We start from the raw sequence: 20,282 nt of genomic DNA on the forward strand, positions 1-20,282 counted from the left end.
AATTGGTATTGAGAAACCTCGTTCCATTTCTTCCTTTCTCTAGCTCTTGTGTCCTTGTGTTCTTGCTCTTGTGTTCTTGAGGGTTCCGTGAAGCTGTGTGATAAAGTTGAGTCATGTGGTGTTGTGCTTTGAGTTCGTGTGTTCTTGACGTCTCGTACTGTGTGTTCTTCAGCTGAGTTGCAAGTTTGAAGCTTTTTGGTCACTTCTGGTTCAAGCAAGAGAAGATGGAATGAAACAACTTCAGCAAGCTAGTTACTGTCCCGGTTGCGTTGAAGGGTGGTTCAAACTACCTATTGTGGTCTAGATTGGTGAAGACTTCCATTGGAAGGCTAGGGCTGTGGAGCCACATCACTGATGATGGTCCGAAGCCATTGGCCAAAGAAACTGAAGAAGGTGAAGAGGAAAAGACTCTCACCAAAGCTGAAGCCAAGAAGTGGGTACAAAAATACTTGATGGTGCTCTCCGTGCTGCAAGGATCTCTTGATGTTCCTCTCCTTGAAGCTTACAGCTACTGTGAGACTCCCAAACATTTGTGGAAGACCCTCTCAAAGACATTTGGAAACGTCTCCAACATCAGCCGTGTGTTTGAGCTGAAGAGAGTCATTAACTCCATGAAGCAAGATGGAGGAGAGCTCACCAGACACATGGGAAAGTTTGAATCATTATGGTCTGAACTTGAAAGTCTAAAACCTAACACCACTGATCAAGCAGCTCTTATGGAAAGAAGAGAACAAGATCAAGTGTTTGGGTTGTTGATGACATTGGATCCTTGCTACAAGGATGTCATCAAACACATCTTGAGATCGCCTAACCTACCATCCATGGAGGAAGTATGCGTGCAACTTCAGAAGGAGGAGGGATCTCTTGGCCTGTTTGGAGGCAAGATTGAGCTTACTATGGCTCATCAAACTGAAGGAATGCATGCAAACAAGACTGTATACAGAGGTTCAGGGAGGAAGTATGAAAAGTATGAGGGAAGCTGTGAGCATTGCAAGAGGACCGGTCACAAGAAGAGTGAGTGTTGGATCCTACATCCTCACCTCAGGCCACGTGGGGTCAACAGGGATAGGGAAGCAAAGGCTCATCTTTCTGCTGAAGCAAATGGTGCTGGTTCATCCGGAGCTAGCTCAGGCGCTAAGGTGGGTGAAAGTGAAGGTAGAGCCTTGGCGTCTCATCAACTGATTGAAAAGGGTATGGATCAGGAGGTGTTCAAGAGAGCTGACCTTGAAGCCTTCTTCAAAGCTCTTAAGGTGTCTGGTAACACCCTCAGAAACACCTTTGGATACTCATATGCTGCTCATACATTGCCTAGTAATACTGATAAATTACTAGACATTTTTAAAAGCTCTTACACTGCTGCTAGTAATCTTAGTAATACTGATAAGTTACTAGACATTTTTAAAAGCGCCTACACTACTGCTAGTGAGCCTAGTATAACTAGTAATATGTTAGGATTACTAGGAAACCTGATAAAACAAAATGAACCATCAAAGACTTAGATTACTAGAAACATGCATAAACCTTTGATCATTGATTCTGGTGCATCTCATCATATGATAAGTGATAATAACCTGATTAAAGACATAGAACCGGCTCATGGACATGTTATGATTGCTAATGGAGATAGAATTCCTATTAGAGGAATTGGTAAACTAAAATTGTTTGATAAGGATTCAAAAGCATTTTTCATGCCTGAGTTTACTTCTAATCTTTTTTCTCTCAAAAGATGCACCACTGATCTTCAATGCAATGTTATCTTTAGTCCTGATGATGTTAAGTTTCAGGATATTAAAAGCAGCAAGTTGATTGGGCAAGGAGCAACCAAAGGAGACCTTTATATGCTTGAAGATCTTACTCCCATCTCTAGTTCTTGTTTCTCTTTTAGTTCTATTTCTACCTTAAGTAAAGATGCATTGTGGCATGCTAGTCTTGGACATCCACATGTTAGGGCTTTAAGCATTATGTTACCAGGTGTCATGTTTAAAAATAATGATTGTAAGGCATGTATTTTGGGCAAACATTGTAGGACAGTGTTTCAAAGATCATCCACTATGTATGAGAATTGCTTTGATTTGATTCACTCTGATGTTTGGACTGCGTCTTGTTTATCTAGGGATGATTATAAGTATTATGTCACATTCATTGATGAAAAATCCAAATACACCTGGTTAACACTCATCAAAACAAAAGATATGGTTCTTGATGCATTTAAAAATTTCCAAAGCTATGTTACTAACCATTACCATGCCAAGATTAAGATTTTCAGGTCAGATAATGGTGGGGAGTACATAGGCCACGCATTCAAAGATCACCTAGCTCAACGAGATTCTACATCAGACTAGCTTCCCTTACACTCCACAACAAAATGGAGTTGCTGAAAGGAAGAACATACACCTCATGGAAGTGGTCCGTTCAATGATGTTCCACAAGAATGTCCCTAAGAGATTTTGGAGTGATGCTGTGATGACTGCTTGCTATCTAATCAACAGGATACCAACCAGAATCCTAGAGGATCAGTCTCCATTTGAGGTACTCAACAAGAGTCGACCAGTTCTAGATCACTTGAGGACATTTGGGTGTGTGAGCTATGTACTTGTGCCAGGAGAGATGAGAAACAAACTTGAAGCAAAGAGCACCAAGGCTATGCTTATTGGCTATTCCGCATCTTAAAAGGGATACAAGTGTTTTGATCCCACTACTAGAAGAGTCTTGGTATCTAGGGATGTGAAGTTCATGGAAGATAAAGGGTAAGAATTGGGAGGAGCTTGAAGGACTTTCTCAACAATCAGATAGAGCTTCTAGTTTGAGAAACATACTAGAAGAACTCGGTATTGGCGTGTCCCAGGATCAGAGCAGGCGTGAAGAGTCTACTCATGTGGCTGCTGAAGAACCAACCCACTTTGAACATGAGGGGGGAACTGAATCTGAAGCTGAAGGGTTAAAAGATCAAGGTTCAGAAGAAGCTGGAGGTCTAGAAGATCAAGGCTCAGATTCTCCTGTCCAAAGTGGAGATGAATCAGGAAGAGAAGTTCAGAATGAAGGTCAGAAAGCTGGAGAAGAAATCCAGATACAAGAGGAAGCTGTTGAGGAACAAGTAGAAGTTCCTTTGAGAAGAAGCACACGGGTAAGGAGGGATGCTTCCGAGTGGGCAAACACAAGAAACTGGATAAACACGAGAGTGTTATACAATGCCCAGGCTGTGGAACATCTTTCCCAAGCTGTGTGCTCCTTTGCTGAGTTTCTGGAAGAACACTACTCCTTTGTGGTAAGCTTAGATGAAAGCTATGTGCCAAGAAGCAATGAAGAAGCAATGCTGCTTCAAGAGTGGAGGGATTCAGTCAATGATGAGGCTGATGCCATGATTAGAAATGATACATGGTATGAGAGTGAGTTGCCTAAGGGGAAGAGAGCTATGTCATGCAAGTGGATCTTCACCATCAAATATTTACCTAATGGGAAGATTGATAGGCGTAAGACAAGGCTGGTAGGAAGAGGTTTCACACAAACCTATGGAGAGGATTACATTGATACTTTTGCACCTGTTGCAAAGCTATATACCATTAGGATTGTGCTATCAGTTGCAACCAACTTTGGGTGTCATCTTTGGCAAATAGATGTGAAGAATGCTTTCCTCCAAGAAGAGCTAGAAGATGAAGTCTATATGCTACCACCTCCGGGTCTTGAAGGAACGGTGAAGCCAGGAAATGTTCTTAGACTGAAGAAAGCCATCTATAGATTGAAACAATCACATGGAGCATGGTACAATAAGCTAAGCATAACACTGAATGGTAGAGGCTTCAGAAAATCTGAGCTTGATCACACTCTCTTTACTCTCAATACTTCATCAGGTATCATTGTTTTGCTTGTGTATGTGGATGACCTCATCATAACAGGCAGTGATAAGGAAGGAATCCGAGCCACCAAGGAGTTTCTGAAATCAGTATTTGATATAAAGAATATGGGAGAGATGAAGTACTTTCTTGGGATTGAGCTGTGCAGATCCAAGGAAGGGTTGTTTATCACTCAAAGGAAGTATGCATTGGATCTTTTGAAGGATGCTGGTGCGTATGGAGGAAGAACAGCCAAGATGCCCATGGAGGATGGGTACAAGGTTCCCCGTGAGGGGTAGATTGAAGACAGTAAGATGTTCCATGATCTAAAGCTGTATAGGAAGCTTGTGGGGAAGCTGATATACTTGACCATCACTAGGCCAGACATTTGTTTTGCTGTGAATCAAGTGAGTCAGCATATGCAAGCTCCAAAAGAGCATCACTTGCGAATGATGGAGAGGGTTCTCATGTACCTGAATGGAATTCAAGGGCTTGAAATATGGATGGGCTGCAATCAAAGAACTGAAGTTGTGGGTTATTGTGATGTTGATTGGGATGGTGATAGAGCAGACAGAAGGTCTACAACAGGCTACTGCACTTTCATTGGAGGAAACATGGTTACTTGGAAGAGTAAGAAGCAGAAGGTTGTATCATGATCTAGTGCTGAAGCTGAGTATAGAGCTATGCTAAAGCTTACCAACGAGTTGGTATGGATCAAAGGGATTCTTAGGCACTTGGAGATTGAGCAAGCAACACCAATGACTATGCATTGTGACAATCAGGCAGCTATTCACATTGCTACAAACTCAGTGTTTCATGAGAGGACGAAGCACATTGAAGTAGATTGCCACAAGGTGAGGCAGATGATAGTCTTGGGAGTGATCTTGCCATATTATACAAGAAGTGAAGATTAGTTGGCAGATGTGTTCACCAAGGCAGCAAGACAAAAGACTATGGAGTCCATTCACATCAGATTAGGACTGATAGATCTTGGGAAAAGAAGGAGCTGATCCCTTAAGTCATGAGGTCTTTACTCTTTTTTCCTCATCAAGGTTTTGTCCCAATGGGTTTTTCTTGGTGAAGTTTTTAATGAGGAAGATCTCATGGCTATCCAAGCTTAGACTTTCACAAAGCTAAGCTTGAGGGGAAGTGTTGAGAAGAGATCAATATATAGGAAGAGAAAGACATGAGGAGTTGAGTATGATAAAGAGGTCGTAGTAATACTAGTTATATGAGTAACTTACAAAGGGTAAACCAAAGTTACCCTAGTAATACTAGTATACTAGTTATACTAGTTACCCGGGTAACTTTGGAAGAAGAAGAAAAGCCCTATTCTCTTAGCTAAGGCATCCGTCCGTTGCAAGGGAAGAGGAGGCTTGTGTGACAGGTTGGAGAAGAGCTGGATAAAGCAAAAGGAGCTTTATGCATAAGGAAGAAGCTCATTGGATAGTTTAAATTAATGCAAACATTATCTCTTGTAATAGTACCACTTTATGAAACCCTCATCCTAGTGTTACCTCCTCATATATATTGTAAACTCTAATCAGGTTAATAATAAAGAAGTATGAGATTATCTCTCTAGACTCTCTCTCTTGTTCATGATGATTCTTAAATACTCTTAAACATGATTACTACATAATCTCTCTACAAATCTCCCACTAACCTTCTCTAATCTACTTTTAATCTCTCAATACCTACTATATTCTCTAAATCATAATGCATACATTGGAATGGAAAGGAAGGTGTGAATAAATGAGTTACTCGGTGAATCAGCTCTATACAAGTCTCCCTCGCATGAGCCTCTATACGATTCAGTGTAGATCGAGAACTGGCTAGCTGCAGACATTCAATCACTCACAATAACATCATGAATCAATCAATATAATGAGCACATTCATTATCACGCATAGAATTGACACCAAGAAACCTAGAACTCTAGGACCTAATTTGTCTGCACCAACGAGTTTTCTGTAGAGGGACCAAACCGAGCTCCATTCCACAGCTCCTATGTGACAGCCCGCCATGTGGCCCGTTGGCACATACCCATCATTGTTCACACTGTGGTCCCATAGTCACTTATGCCTATAGACTTAGCATGACTATCCTACTGGCACCTTCTTTCCACCTTTAATATCACGTCTTCCACAACATCGTTCATCTCACCCTTCTCATTCACCACCCATTTTTGGTGTTTCACACAAAAATTTTGTTCAATTCTCATTCTTATTCCTTGAACACATTCTCAGATGCCACCCGTTCTTGGTTCATACGCAAACATCACAAATTCAGTTCAAAATCAATCAATCACAATTTTCCAATTCAATCTATTTATCTAGCAACCTAAAAATGAAATTCATTATCACAATCATATCAAACAATCAATCAAAAGATATAATCAATCTCTTTTATTAACACAAGGACAGCTCATTGTCTTTTAACTATATGAGCGTTTCTTGCAACATGGATAATGCATCTAACAATTTAGAAACACCATTATGATCTATCAACGTAACAACAATCAAACTAATCAATGTGGTCGGACAAAAACAAGATTTATTTTTAATTTCTATCAACGTTAGTTTTGTTAATTAGTTTTTGTCTTTTAAACCATTATAACTATTACAAATAATGTTTTTTTTTATCTTTTTAATATATTCAATTTTGTTTTGGTTTTCCATAACTCCTGTTGATAAATATTTAAAATCAAGATATGTATTTTATATTTAATTTTTATTGGGTTTTCACTTTAAATTTTCTTTTATATTTTTTTTATCAAACTTTTTAATAATTAAACATAATTATGTTTGTAAAATTTACCAAAGATAACAAAAAAATAATTAAGCTGTAGAAAAGAATAACTAAAATGTGGAAAATTTAAAAAATTAGAAATGCCGTAATACATATTATGTTAGTTAAAATATTTTGTATGAAATTCACTTTATTATAAAAAAAATTAAACACAAAAAATTAAACTAATTATTAAAAACACTTTACTTCTTATTATAAAGAGAAAAAGACTAGGATAACACCAAACCAAGTTTCTGTTCCCAAACTAGCACTCAAGGCTCAAAGTCACAAAAATAGATTTCATTAAAGAGGTAAATATACACTTATACCCCTTGGGTTAATTAATCCAAACCTTAGGGTTTAGAGTTAAGGGGTGGGGTTTTGGAAGTAGGGTTTAAAATTTTATAAAATAAAAAATTAAAAATAAAAATAAAAATTTAAAAAACATTTTCAAAAAGTATTTTTGAATTATAAAAACAAAATATGAAAAAAATAAATAAATAAAAAATTCAAAAAAAATTCAAAAAAAAAATTATAAAAAATTTCGAATCTGAAAACATATAATCTGAAAAATTTCGAATCTGAAAACATATAATAAAAATTTTTTTTTATTTTTTTTATTCTTTTTTTATTTGTTTTTATTTATTTTTGTTTGTTTATTTAATTTTAAACCAAGGGTATTAGAGATATTTTATCATTTAATAAAGAGAGAGTTACATTGGAAGACACGTTCTGTCTTTTCTTTACTCACAAAGACACATTGTATCTTTAACACACTTTATATATAGGGTCCTCCCATTTTGAGACAAAAATACCCTTTCTTGAATCTAACGAGATATCTATTTGTTTTAAAAAAAAAACCAAACATAACTTGGTTTATGGTTGTTTGCAATAAATGAACATTAACTTCACAGACAATCTATTGGTGGATATATGTTTTTGTAGACAAAAATCATGTGGATGTGTTTATGGTGGACAAATTGTTGTGGATAGGCAAATTATGTTAGAGTTTAGATTTATTGTGGATACATTATCGTGGACATCGTATATTGGATTTACGAGCCTAAGTATCATGTACAAAATATTGGACAAATTGATATGGAAAAATGTTCTCCCAACACAATGTGCCTCTAAAGGTAATTGGTAACATAGAATGTGTCTTAGGGGGTAAAATTTTCATGATTTTGATTATTTTGTTTCTTAAGTGCAGATGGCTGAGATGTGTTTGGTGATATGTAGAGAATGAGTCTGTGGTTCTGGGGGTAAATGGAAGTTCGTTGTGGACAAAAAAGATGCATGGACGGGAGATGTGTGGATGAGAGATGCGTGGACGGGAGACGCATGGACATGCGATGCGTGGACGGGAGACGCGTGGAGCCACTTATACCACCACTGTAACTACCCTCACGTCTTACACCACAGCCTCCACTGCGGTATCCATCGCTTCCTCCAGCGTATCCACCACCACTGTATCCACCACCATCTCCTCCACTTGAGTAGCCACCTCCACCAACCACCACCATTGTATCCACACTCACGCCTTCCACCATCACCTCCATAATCACCACCGCCTCCATTTCGGTATCCATCACAACCTCCATCGTTTCTACGGGACTAAGTTTCGTTCATAGGAGAGATTGAGATCGAATAAAGATCGAGATTCTGAGATTGAGAAATAGAGATTGAGATTCCAAGATCGAGATAAAAAGATCGAGAAAAGGCAAAAGTGAAAAAGAGTATTAGTGACAATTTCAGATGGAGAAGGTTAGGTTCAATCTCTCTAACCTCTCAAGTCTGAGTTCAACATCTGGATCTAGAAAATGTCAGGAGAGAAAGGATTTTCACGTTTTGTATAAAGTGAAGAGATAAGGGTTGGTTATTAGTTAGGGAAAAAAAATATTGTATTTTAAAAAAAAAAAAGTAAAAAAGGAGATCAGTTTGGTTAGTTAGAAGAAAAGGTAACGAGAGACATTATCTCTGTTAGCTTAGATGGAGGTTATCCTGGTAAATTTACAATGAAAAAGTGTGCTAAAGATTCAATGTGTCTTTTAGTGAAGAAACTCAAATTGTGTTTCCAAACATGAATTTTTCTTTAATGAATGTTATTTTTGTGACTTTCTCCTTTAGTGTCATTTTTGAGACAAAAATTCAAATTGTGCTATTATTGACAATTGCCCTATTATAAATATTAAGCTTATTTTTAATACATTGACATATTATAATATTCTAAGACAAATTATAATATAATTTTATTTACAGCATAACTATTTTAAAAAATTTATTGCTATTTATTTTTAATTTTGAAATGATATTATCATATAATTTAATAATGTGAAATTGTTAATTTTGTAAATAATTTATTAAAACACATTTTCCAATTGATACGTTTGTCAATGAAAATGCAAATTTGCGATTTTATGTTTTCTTCTTCGTTTCGTAATTTTTATTAGTTAGCAAAATAATCACATTTAAAAGGATTCTGTAAGGTTACCAATCAGAACCTTAAACCGAATTTAAAGGAAAAAAACACGTAAATAAAAACCAAACTGAAAGCCAGCTAGAGATTAGGCTGTGAGTTCCAACGCCCACGATGCAAAAATGATAGCTACTAGAGCTTGCGACTTCTCTTCACCTCTCTCCTCCGCCTCTCCTTCCGGAGCCTTCGTCACCGTCACCATCCCGAACTTCAACTTCTTCTCTCCCTCCCTAAACCCCAACATCATCCGCCACCGCAGCAGCTCCTCGCGTCGCTTACTCCGCCGTCTCTCCTTCAGTCGAAACGAAACTCAATCCTTTCCACTGCCATTCGCTGCTAATTCCGCTTCTCACCGTAGCAGAACTTTCGTCGAACACGTTGCAGGCACTAAAGAATCACCACACCAAACCATCGAAGTCTACGATTTCGGAGATTTAGAGTCTGCTAGGAACGATTTGAGGAACGTCGCGACTCGTAGAGTCGAGACTGATGTGGAAGTGAGAGAGATAGAAGACTTGCCGGAAGAGTGGCGCCGCTCCAAGCTCGCCTGGCTGTGTAAAGAAGTTCCGTCGCATAAAGCCGTGACGCTTGTGAGGCTCTTGAATGCTCAGAAGAAATGGGTTCGTCAAGAAGACGCTACTTACATCTGTGTCCATTGCACACGGATTCGCGAGAACGAAACAGGATTCAGAGTAATAATAATAATAATAATAAAAAAAAAACAAACCTTTTTCAGACAATACATCAGTTTGCAGTTTGTTTTGTCTGATTCTATTTTTTTATCTTTTTAGGTGTATAGATGGATGACGCAGCAGAACTGGTACCGGTTTGATTTCGGTTTAGCCACAAAGCTAGCTGATTTCTTAGGGAAAGAGAGGAAGTTCACGAAATGTCGAGAGGTGTTCGATGATATTATGAATCAAGGACGTGTTCCAAGCGAATCCACGTTTCACATTCTTGTAGTTGCTTATCTAAGTAGCTCAGAGGAAGGTTGTTTCGAAGAAGCCTGTAGTGTTTACAATAGAATGATTCAACTTGGAGGTTACAGACCGCGTCTTAGTCTGCATAACTCTTTGTTTAGAGCTTTGGTTAGCAAACAGGGAGGGCCTTCGAGTGATGACGTTAGGCAAGCTGAGTTTATCTTCCATAACGTTGTGACGACCGGGCTTGAGGTGCAGAAAGATATCTATAGCGGGCTAATCTGGCTGCATAGTTGTCAAGACGAAGTTGATATAGAGAGGATAAACTATCTAAGAGAAGAGATGAGGAAGGCCGGTTTTGAGGAGAGTAAAGAAGTAGTGGTTTCGTTACTCAGAGCGTATGCTAAGGAAGGAGGAGTGGAAGAAGTTGAGAGGACATGGCTTGAATTGCTTGGTTTGGATTGCGGTATACCTTCTCAAGCGTTTGTGTACAAAATTGAAGCTTATGCAAAAGTAGGCGATTTTGCGAGAGCTTTGGGGATATTTAGGGAGATGGAGAAGCAGTTAGGTGGTGCAACGGTTTCTGGATACCACAAGATCATTGAAGTTGTATGTAAAGTACATCAAGTGGAACTTGCGGAATCTCTCTTAGAAGAGTTTGTAGAAACTGGGAAGAAGCAGCTTCTACCTTCATACGTGGAGATAGTCAAAATGTACTTTGATTTGGGTTCACATGAGAAACTGGAGAAGGCTTTTGTTGAGTGCTTGGAGAAATGTCAACCTAACCAGACTATATATAACATATACTTGGATTCATTGGTTAATATAGGTAACCTTGAGAGAGCAGGGGACGTTTTTGATGAAATGAAAAACAATGGGACAATCAATGTGAATGCTAGATCCTGCAACACCGTTTTGAAAGGATACTTGGATTCTGGAAATCATGTGAAGGCAAAGAAGATATATGAGCTGATGAGTTTGAAGAAGTACGAAGTCCAGACACCGCTTATGGAAAAGCTTGATTATATCCTTAGCTTGGTGAGAAAAGAAGTGAAGAAACCGTTGAGCATGAAGCTAAGCAAAGAACAGCGCGAGGTATTGGTGGGTTTGCTGTTAGGTGGTTTGCGAGTGGAATCAGACAGAGAGAGGAAGAGTCACAAGATCATGTTTGAATTCAGAGAGAAGTCTCAAGCTCATCTGATATTGAGACAACACATACATGATCAGTTCCGTGAGTGGTTGCCTCATTCGGAGGAGGAGGATATACCATTAGAATTCTCCTCCATTTCTCATTCATGCTTTGGGTTTTACGCTGATAATTTCTGGCCAAATGGTCGACCTGAGATTCCCAAACTGATTCATCGGTGGCTCTCGCCTGAGTCACTGGCTTATTGGTATATGTACAGTGGATATAGAACATCATCAGGAGACGTTATCTTGAGGTTGAAGGGAAGTGTAGAAGGTGTTGAGAAGGTTGTGAAGGCTCTGAGAGCTAAATCTATGGAATGTCGGGTTAAGAAGAAAGGAAACGTTTTCTGGATTGGGCTTCAGGGAACAAACTCGGTTTTGTTCTGGAAGCTAATAGAGCCTCACGTCTTAGATGACATGAAAGATTATCTAAGACCCGCTTATGAGGCAATCGACACCGATGGGGACTAAGAACAAATCATAAACTTTTGACACTAGCTTTGATCACAATGATTGATTTAGAAGAAGCACTTGTTAGATGAAATTCAGCAATGTTTATTTGAACTTCTTTTGGTTTGATAACATTAGTTGAATTGCTCCTTTACGCCAAATATAGGAGGGGACTTGGTATCTATAAGATTTTTGGACATAGGAGGTGTTTGTTTATCCATCTATCATCTCCATCCATCTGCTCTATCTACGTGATACATCTTGATTTTAGGAGCTGTTCGTTTTTCCATCTAGATAAACCATCCAGATGAGTCATCTGAATGAAATGAATTTTATGTTTGTTTCTTTTTTTTCTATTTCCATCCAGATGAGTTTACTAAACAAATTACAAATATACACTTACTTTGATTTAATCATATGTTTGATATTAATTTTAGAGAAAAAGACTAGGATAGCACTAAACCAAGTTTTTGTTCCCAAAGTAGCACTCAAGGCTCAAAGTCACAAAAATAGGTTTCATTAAAGAGGTAAATATACACTTATACCCCTTGGGTTAATTAATCTAAACCTTAGGGTTTAGAGTTAAGGGGTGGGGTTTTGGAATTAGGGTTTAAAATTTTATAAAAAATAAATACTAAAATAAAAAATAAAAATTTTAAAAACAGTTTCAAAAAGTATTTTTAAATTATAAAAAAAAGTTTGAAAAAAAATAAAAAAAATTTCAAAAAAAAATTTCAAAAAAAAATTATAAAAATTTCGAATCTGAAAACATATAATCTGAAACTATAAAAATAATTTCTTTTTTTCATTTTATTTATTTTTATTTTATTTATTTTTGTTTGTTTATTTAATTTTAAACCAAGGGTATTAAGGATATTTTACCCTTTAATGAATGTCATTTTTGTGACTTTCTCCTTCTAGTGCTATTTTTGAGACATAAACTTCAAAAGGTGCTATTATTGACAATTGCCCTTAATTTTAACTATACTAATTTTTATTATTTAGTATAAAATATATTTACACTGAAATTATTTTAAAATTAGCATTTCACATTTTTTTATTTAACTTTGTATTAAAATTTAACTACTATAACTTTTCATAAAACTCAAAATAGAAACTCAAATTTAAATAAACTTTTAATCAACTCAAAGTGCAAACTCAAATTTTATAAAACTAAAATTTTAAAGTTGAAAGCAATGGTAAGAGTAGGGTTGGGCATAATATCCACACCCGAAGTATTTACCCGAACCGACCTGAGAAATAGGGTACCCGACCCGATCGGATCCTGCGTACATATCCGAATGGGACCATTTTTCAAAAATCCGAAAAACCGAAACCAAACCCAACCTTTACCGAAAACCGAATGAGTATCCAAACATATAAATACATATAAAATATTATTTTAAAATATATTTATAGTAGTATTAATACCTAAAATTAAAATTATTAATCAAATATATTAGTTATTCTAGGTATTTATGGATAAAAATAGAAGTTTTGGATAAAATTACTCAAATAACATTATGTATATGGTTACTTTAAGACAAAAATAATAATTAATTCGAGCTATATAAATTGAGTATTTTCGGGTTTTAAGTTATTTTAGATAAGTTTGAGTAATTTGGATATAAAATACCTGAATCGAATCGAGTAGTTTGGTTCTTCGGATAAAACCCGAACCCACCCGGATCCTCCCGGATCCGACTCAAACCCGACCCAGTTTTTTGTAATACCTGAATGGGACCATTTTTCAAAATCTGAAAAACCGATACCTGAATATCCATATCAGAAGGGGTACCCGAATTTCCAGGCCTAGGTAAGAGCATCATGTACTCAACTTTTATAAAACTAAAATTTAGAAGATGAAAGCAATGGTAAGATTTTGGCGAGAAAACGTGTTTTGTGATTTTGGTGGGAAAACGCGTTTTGCAGTTTTGGCGGGAACCGCAATTTTACGATTTTGGCGGGAAAACGTGTTTTTGTGATTTTGGCGGAAAATGCGTTCTTGCGGTTTTGGCAGGAAACCGTTTTTACGATTTTAGCGGAAAATGTGCTTTTGCGATTTTGGCGGGAAAACGCGTTTTTATGATTTTGGTAGGAAAATACGCTTTTGCGGTTTTGGCGGGAAAACACGTTTTGTGATTTTGGTGGAAAAATGCGTTTTTGGCGAAAACCCGTATTTTTACGGATTTGGCAGGAAAACACGCTTTTGCGGTTTTGGCGGAAAACCGCATTTTTGCGATTTGGCGAAAAATTATGTTTTGTAGTTTTGGCGGAAAAATGTGTTTTGTAGTTTTGGTGGGAAAATGTTTTTTTTTATAGGTTTTTTTCGTTTTTCATGAGTGATAAAATGATAATAGGTTTGAGTTTGTAATTTGTTAATTACATTGATGTATAATAAACATCATACCATTTTGACAAACTCATCTTCATCGAGATGATCCAATTTGGTTCAGCCAGTGATTTTCAAAATTAAGCCTAAAATTTTAAAACTCATCCAGATGAGCCATCCACATGACTTGTATTTTTAATGCGTAAACGAACAAAACTCTCATCTTCATTCAGAAGGCTCATCTGGATGGAAAAACGAACAGCCCCATAGAAGTAAAATTTGTACTAAATATAAGTGGGATAGATAGATAATAAAATTTGAAGATTTGACATTTAAACGATTAGTTTTCTTCCTATTGTACTAAATATAAGTGGGATCTAAATAACAATCTAAATAACAATGAATCTAAATAACTATGTTTGGTGAAATCAAGTACCTGTTCGTCGATTAGAAGCATCTCAAAGCTAATAAGCGTCTTCTTTAGAGGGTTCCAAGCCTCCCAGAAATGAATCAAGCGGAAACGAAGCTGGGCCTCGTGGGGTCCCGGTGAGACATCTCGGAAGAACTTGACTTTTTCTTCATCATCGAAGGTGATAGGAGATTTTCCATTCGGTTTCATCGCCATGGATTGAGGTTAGAGAAGTTTTAGGGTTTGATTTTCACTCAAGAGTGAAAATCAGTATATAAAGTAGCAGGAAAAGAATAAACGAAAACAAAATCATAAAGAAGAAATTGATGGATCGAGATGTAGTGGAGTATTGATTATGGAGATGTGGATCGATAGAAGTGAAACGATGGAGAACAAACTGTGAAGACGGAGAGTTAGAGGCGGAGATCCTCGTGTTCACCGTCTAGGGTTGCTTTCTTTTGTTTAATTGTAGCGCTAGGATAGCAAAGCTCAGTGTTAACCAATGAAGCCCAGCGGAAGTCCATACGAAAATCAATAGTTTAGTTTAGTAAATCTAACGTGTATTAATTAAATGTTTTGATTGGCCAAACATATATGTCAACGTGGACATGGTAGATTCCTTCTATATTTGCCTTTTAGTATAGGTTAGCTTATAAAAACCCATTAAATCACTATAATAAATGTAACTATTTTGTAATTTTCAATAAATTTTAACCAATAATAAATCATTAAAGTCAATTAATTTTTTTGAAAATCACAATTTTTCATAGAAAATTAAAAAAATATTTTTTTGAAACAATTTTATTTTTCTAAAACATTTAAGGAGCATGTTTTACTTCAAATTGATTTTATTAAATGTTGCAGTATTTTATTCAACTTGATGATTTAGTTTAATTCGGTCTAGAGTGTTTTATAGTCTATTAGTTCCCATAACTTGTTCACGGGTGGTGCGTAAATGTTCTTCAGTGTTTATATCGACGGTCATTCTTTTAAATTTTAAAATTAAGGAAATATATATATATATATATATATATATATATATATATATATCATATCTCAACTCCACTACTCCAGTGTTTGTTTACGAAATGTATTTTTAAATCATCTTTCTCTTCATCTATTTTCTTAAAATTGTTTGTAAATTAATTGCAGTTTTTAATTCAATTTTCTCTTTTCTACATACTAACCAATACATATCATATTTTCTAATCACTAAACTTATAATATTTCACTTAATCTTGTTCTCTAGTATGATATCCATTTAAATTATAAGTTCAAAATATCTAATGAAATATTTATATAATAGCCAAGAAAAGCCGTGGCTTTGAAGCTCAAATACCATCGGATTTTAATTAATGTCAGTGACCTCCACGGACCATTTGGTGCAAACCGACAATTGGTGTCGCGAGAGGAGGAGGAGATATGAAGTAGAAACGAGGGTAGACATGTCTTCTTGCTTCCTCTTTATTTTTTAAAAAATAATTAATTTCCTCCAGCGAAGAAGAGAAGACAAAGAGAGAAAAGCTGGCCGCTCGGGTCCCAGATCGGAACCGACAACACTCGCCACTAAACAATCAATCAGTGAATCAGATCTGGGTTTTAGGGTTTGAATCACTCGTGCGCGCTTCTCAGAATGAACAGGAGGAGAGGGTTGGATTTCCGGAGGGCGGGAGGGCGGAGGAAGATCTCGAACGTCGTGTGGTGGGTCCTCTCCGCGATTGTAATCACCCTCTTCATCCTCATTCTCTCCAAAGCTACTCAAATCGAACCAAGACCCTCCATTCCCGAGGTGCTTCTTTATTCCCTCTCTCTCTCTCTCCTTCTTCTTACTTTTTAGTCTGTTTAATTTTAGAACCTTTCTTTCTTTCTTGTTACCTCCAACCAGCGGCGTTACCGTCACGAGAAGCTCGTAGAAGGCATGAACATGACCGAAGAGATGCTGAGCCCTACCTCCTTCGCTCGCCAAGTTAACGACCAGATTGCTCTCGCTAAAGCCTTTGTCGTCATCGCCAAAGAAAGCAAAAACCTCCAGTTCGCTTGGGACCTCAGCGCTCAGATCCGCAACTCTCAGCTCCTTCTCTCCACCGCCGCTGCTTCCCGACGCCCCTTGACCGTTCTCGACTCCGAGCCCACTATCCGCGACATGGCTGTCTTGCTTTACCAAGCCCAGCAGCTTCACTACGACAGCGCCACTATGATCATGCGGCTCAAGGCTACTATTCAGTCTTTGGAAGCGCAGATGAGTTCCGTCACCGACAAGAGCGCCAAGTACGCTCAGATTGCTGCTGAGGAAGTCCCCAAGAGTCTTTACTGCCTCGGTGTTCGTCTCACTACTGACTGGTTTCAGAACTCTGAGCTGCAGGGGAACCTCGCCGAGAGAAGCTACGCTGTGGCCTCTAAGCTCACGGATAACAGTCTGTATCATTTCTGTGTGTTCTCTGATAACATTGTCGCTACTTCCGTCGTGGTTAACTCCACTGCTCTCAACTCCAAGGCCCCTGAGAAAGTCGTCTTTCATCTCGTCACTAACGAGATCAACTACGCGGCCATGAAGTCATGGTTTGCTATGAACATGGACAACCTCAGAGGAGTCACTGTTGAGGTTCAGAAGTTTGAGGATTTCAGATGGCTCAATGCTTCTTATGTCCCCGTCCTCAAGCAGCTCCAAGACTCTGATACGCAGAGCTACTATTTCTCTGGACACAACGACGATGGGCGCACACCGATCAAGTTCAGAAACCCCAAGTATCTCTCAATGCTCAACCATCTCAGGTTTTACATCCCTGAAGTGTTCCCTGCGCTGAAGAAGATGGTCTTTCTTGATGATGACGTTGTAGTGCAGAAGGATCTTTCGGCTCTCTTTTCGATCGATTTGAATAGAAACGTGAACGGGGCCGTTGAGACGTGCATGGAGACGTTCCACCGGTACCACAAGTACTTGAACTATTCCCATCCTCTGATTCGCTCCCACTTTGATCCAGATGCGTGCGGGTGGGCCTTTGGGATGAACGTCTTTGATTTAGTTGAGTGGAGGAAGAGAAACGTGACGGGAATATACCACTACTGGCAAGAAAAGAACGTGGACCGGACCTTGTGGAAACTTGGGACACTGCCTCCAGGGCTTCTGACATTCTACGGGTTAACAGAGGCTCTAGAGCCGTCGTGGCATGTCCTGGGATTGGGATACGCCAATGTGGATGCTCGTGTGATAGACAAGGGAGCTGTTCTTCACTTCAACGGGAACTTAAAGCCGTGGTTGAAGATCGGGATGGAGAAGTACAAACCTGTGTGGGAGAAGTACGTTGATTACAGTCACCCTTTTATGCAACAATGCAATTTTCATTGATATCTTTAAGAGTTTTGTACTACTTCTTCTAGACAGCCATATATCTTCCACATTTGGTTACAGAGACACTTGGCAGTGTTTTGTATGCTCAGACTCCAATCACTTACTATACCACTATGCTCTTTTAATCCACCTTCTTCGAGCTCTATTGTTGAACTTGAAACACTAGTGGTGGTGCAATAATGAACTCTTTGTTTTGATTATTGTAGATTGTATAATGAAGAAATACATAACATTCTTTCAGTATCTTTCGTTTTAGTTTTGACAATGTCTACGCAATTCCTGTGCCTTTTTCTAGAGGTCGCTGCTCCTAACCTTTGCACACATTCCTAGTCTCAACTTCAAGCTGAATATGCGCTAGTCTTCGTTCCATATTCAATTGGATCTGGATCAGGCCAAAGCTAATAACAAGACTACTTGTTATACTCTAAAGAATGGATGGTCTCTAAAGCTAATAACAAGACTACTTGTTGTACTCTAAAGCTAATAAAAACTGTTCTGAAATCACCCTCATAATTTTCAAAGGGGGCAAGGGGGTATTAACATGTGGAATAACTGCGAAGCCGTTTAAATAGTAACATAAATTTTTATTCATGTATATATTAAAATGTTTGTTATTACTTATTCCGTTTCTAAATAAGTGTCACTTTAATATTTTACTAGGAGATTAAAGAAGTTTTTACATTTTACTAGTATATTCATATCTAATGTATGATTAATTAAATAAGAATGATTTAAATAAAAACTATTGGTTATTCAAAAGGATATAACTATATTTAATGTACAAAATTATATTAGAATTGTAGAATGACACACTTATTTTGAAAGAAAATAAAAAATCTAAAATAACACTTATTATGAAACATAAAGAGTATGAACTGGTGGTGCAGTTGTTCGAAATTTAAGGATAATTTTAATCATGACACCAAATTTGATGTTAAAATTACATCAAAATTAACATTTTTGTATTAAACTTAAAGTTTTATTTCCAACCACAATACCAAAATTCTACACTAAAAACAATATAATCTATTATTAAATATTATATTGATTAATCAAAGAATGAGAAAACATTTACAAGAATCTATGTAAGCTGGATTATGAATTTTATGATCTAAGCAAGCTAAAGAGAGTAAGATTTTGCGAAAACTTTAGCAAAATAGTTCTTTTAGCTGGATAGACCTCAACCATCGTCGTAGTAATCCCTCCAGCTTATGCGTACCAAAGTAACTGAGCGAAGTGATATGATTTCAAATAGTTTTATCAATACTGTGTATCATCAATGTTGTCCCTAAACAAGTTAGTTGATGTCTTCTTTCCTTCCATATATGAAGTCTGCTAATGTGTTGCAGTTTAACAGACTTCTAACTCGTAATCCTAAATTTATCTTACATTCCAGAATACTTGTAAATAAGTCTGTCAATGCATAATTTGTTGGCAGATTTCTTAAATAATCTTCTAGCCTAAACTTTAAAATTGATTATTTTAACTAGATATAAATAGACACGTTATTAAACATAAGATCAATTTATAAAATGTTTAATATATAAAAAACAAACACTTATATGTCAAATTATAATTCAAAAAACATTTAAGATTCTAAAATATAACTTTAAAACTAACAACATTATAATAGAATGACCTTTTGACCCTGTTCGAAAACGCGGGTGAACTGCCGCTTACGCGTCCGGATAAAACCTCTATGGATCCTCACCGTGGCGAATTGGACCGGTGCAGTAAGCCAGTAACATATGACAAAAAGAAAATAAAACTACGAATATTTCTTAACATATGTTACCAAACCCAAAACCATGTACAATCATGACTTACAATCTATATTTACTTATCTATGTGGAAAACAATTCAATTTTATTAAATTTAAATTTACATGATTTATAAGTGTTTATAAGTACATGATTTCTATTTATTTTCCTTAATAGTTTTACAAAATTTAACTTATCCTACTATATAAAAGGGACTAAATCCCTCCTTTCTAAGCCGTGCCACATGGGCAAAATATTGTGAACCAACCAAGATGCCATGTCTTCCGGACTAGGCTTGTGTTAAAAAATAAGCTATTTTCAGAGCCCATTCGACCTATCTCGAAGCCCATTCCCGAGCCACTCTCTCATAAGCATAATCCCGTGTTGTAAACATCCCGTGTTAAATTTTTTAAAACACTCATATCTTAGAAATAGTTTAGAAAATATCTTTATATAAATGTATTTTTTCTTGAATAATATTTAATTATAATTTTTTGTATCTTTTTAACTTTTATAATAAATATATTGTTTTCAGATAGCAACAAAATATATATAAGAATTATCTTATTTTTAAAATTTTTGATAATTTTATTATATTATTTTAGAATCAATTATTTAATATTCATATAACATATAAATTTTATATGATTAAAATAATATTCATTTTTAATTATATATAAATTCATCAAGGGTATTGTTTTAATTAACACATTAGCGAATCAGTTAGAAATTAATAATAAATCAATAACCTATCTAAAAGTCTAAAACCTAATAAAATATG

The 20,282-nt window shown here is 36.6% G+C and overlaps 2 protein-coding genes across 2 annotated transcripts; both read left to right on the top strand.

The window, feature by feature from the left end:
* The first annotated feature begins 9,115 nt into the window (after nucleotides 1-9,115).
* Nucleotides 9,116-11,812, top strand: LOC106411539 (pentatricopeptide repeat-containing protein At2g15820, chloroplastic). Its single transcript, XM_013852324.3, has 2 exons — nucleotides 9,116-9,785; nucleotides 9,885-11,812. Exons 1-2 carry the CDS (start codon nucleotides 9,216-9,218, stop codon nucleotides 11,670-11,672), a joined length of 2,358 nt encoding a protein of 785 aa, XP_013707778.2. The 5' UTR covers nucleotides 9,116-9,215; the 3' UTR covers nucleotides 11,673-11,812.
* Nucleotides 11,813-15,760: 3,948 nt separating this feature from the next.
* LOC106410790 (probable galacturonosyltransferase 10) lies at nucleotides 15,761-17,984 on the top strand. The gene is made up of 2 exons (XM_013851396.3): nucleotides 15,761-16,181; nucleotides 16,278-17,984. Exons 1-2 carry the CDS (start codon nucleotides 16,026-16,028, stop codon nucleotides 17,736-17,738), a joined length of 1,617 nt encoding a protein of 538 aa, XP_013706850.1. The 5' UTR covers nucleotides 15,761-16,025; the 3' UTR covers nucleotides 17,739-17,984.
* The last annotated feature ends 2,298 nt before the right edge of the window (nucleotides 17,985-20,282 follow it).

The sequence above is a fragment of the Brassica napus genome, chromosome A7 (genome assembly GCF_020379485.1).
Source record: "Brassica napus cultivar Da-Ae chromosome A7, Da-Ae, whole genome shotgun sequence".
Classification (NCBI taxonomy): Eukaryota; Viridiplantae; Streptophyta; class Magnoliopsida; order Brassicales; family Brassicaceae; genus Brassica; species Brassica napus.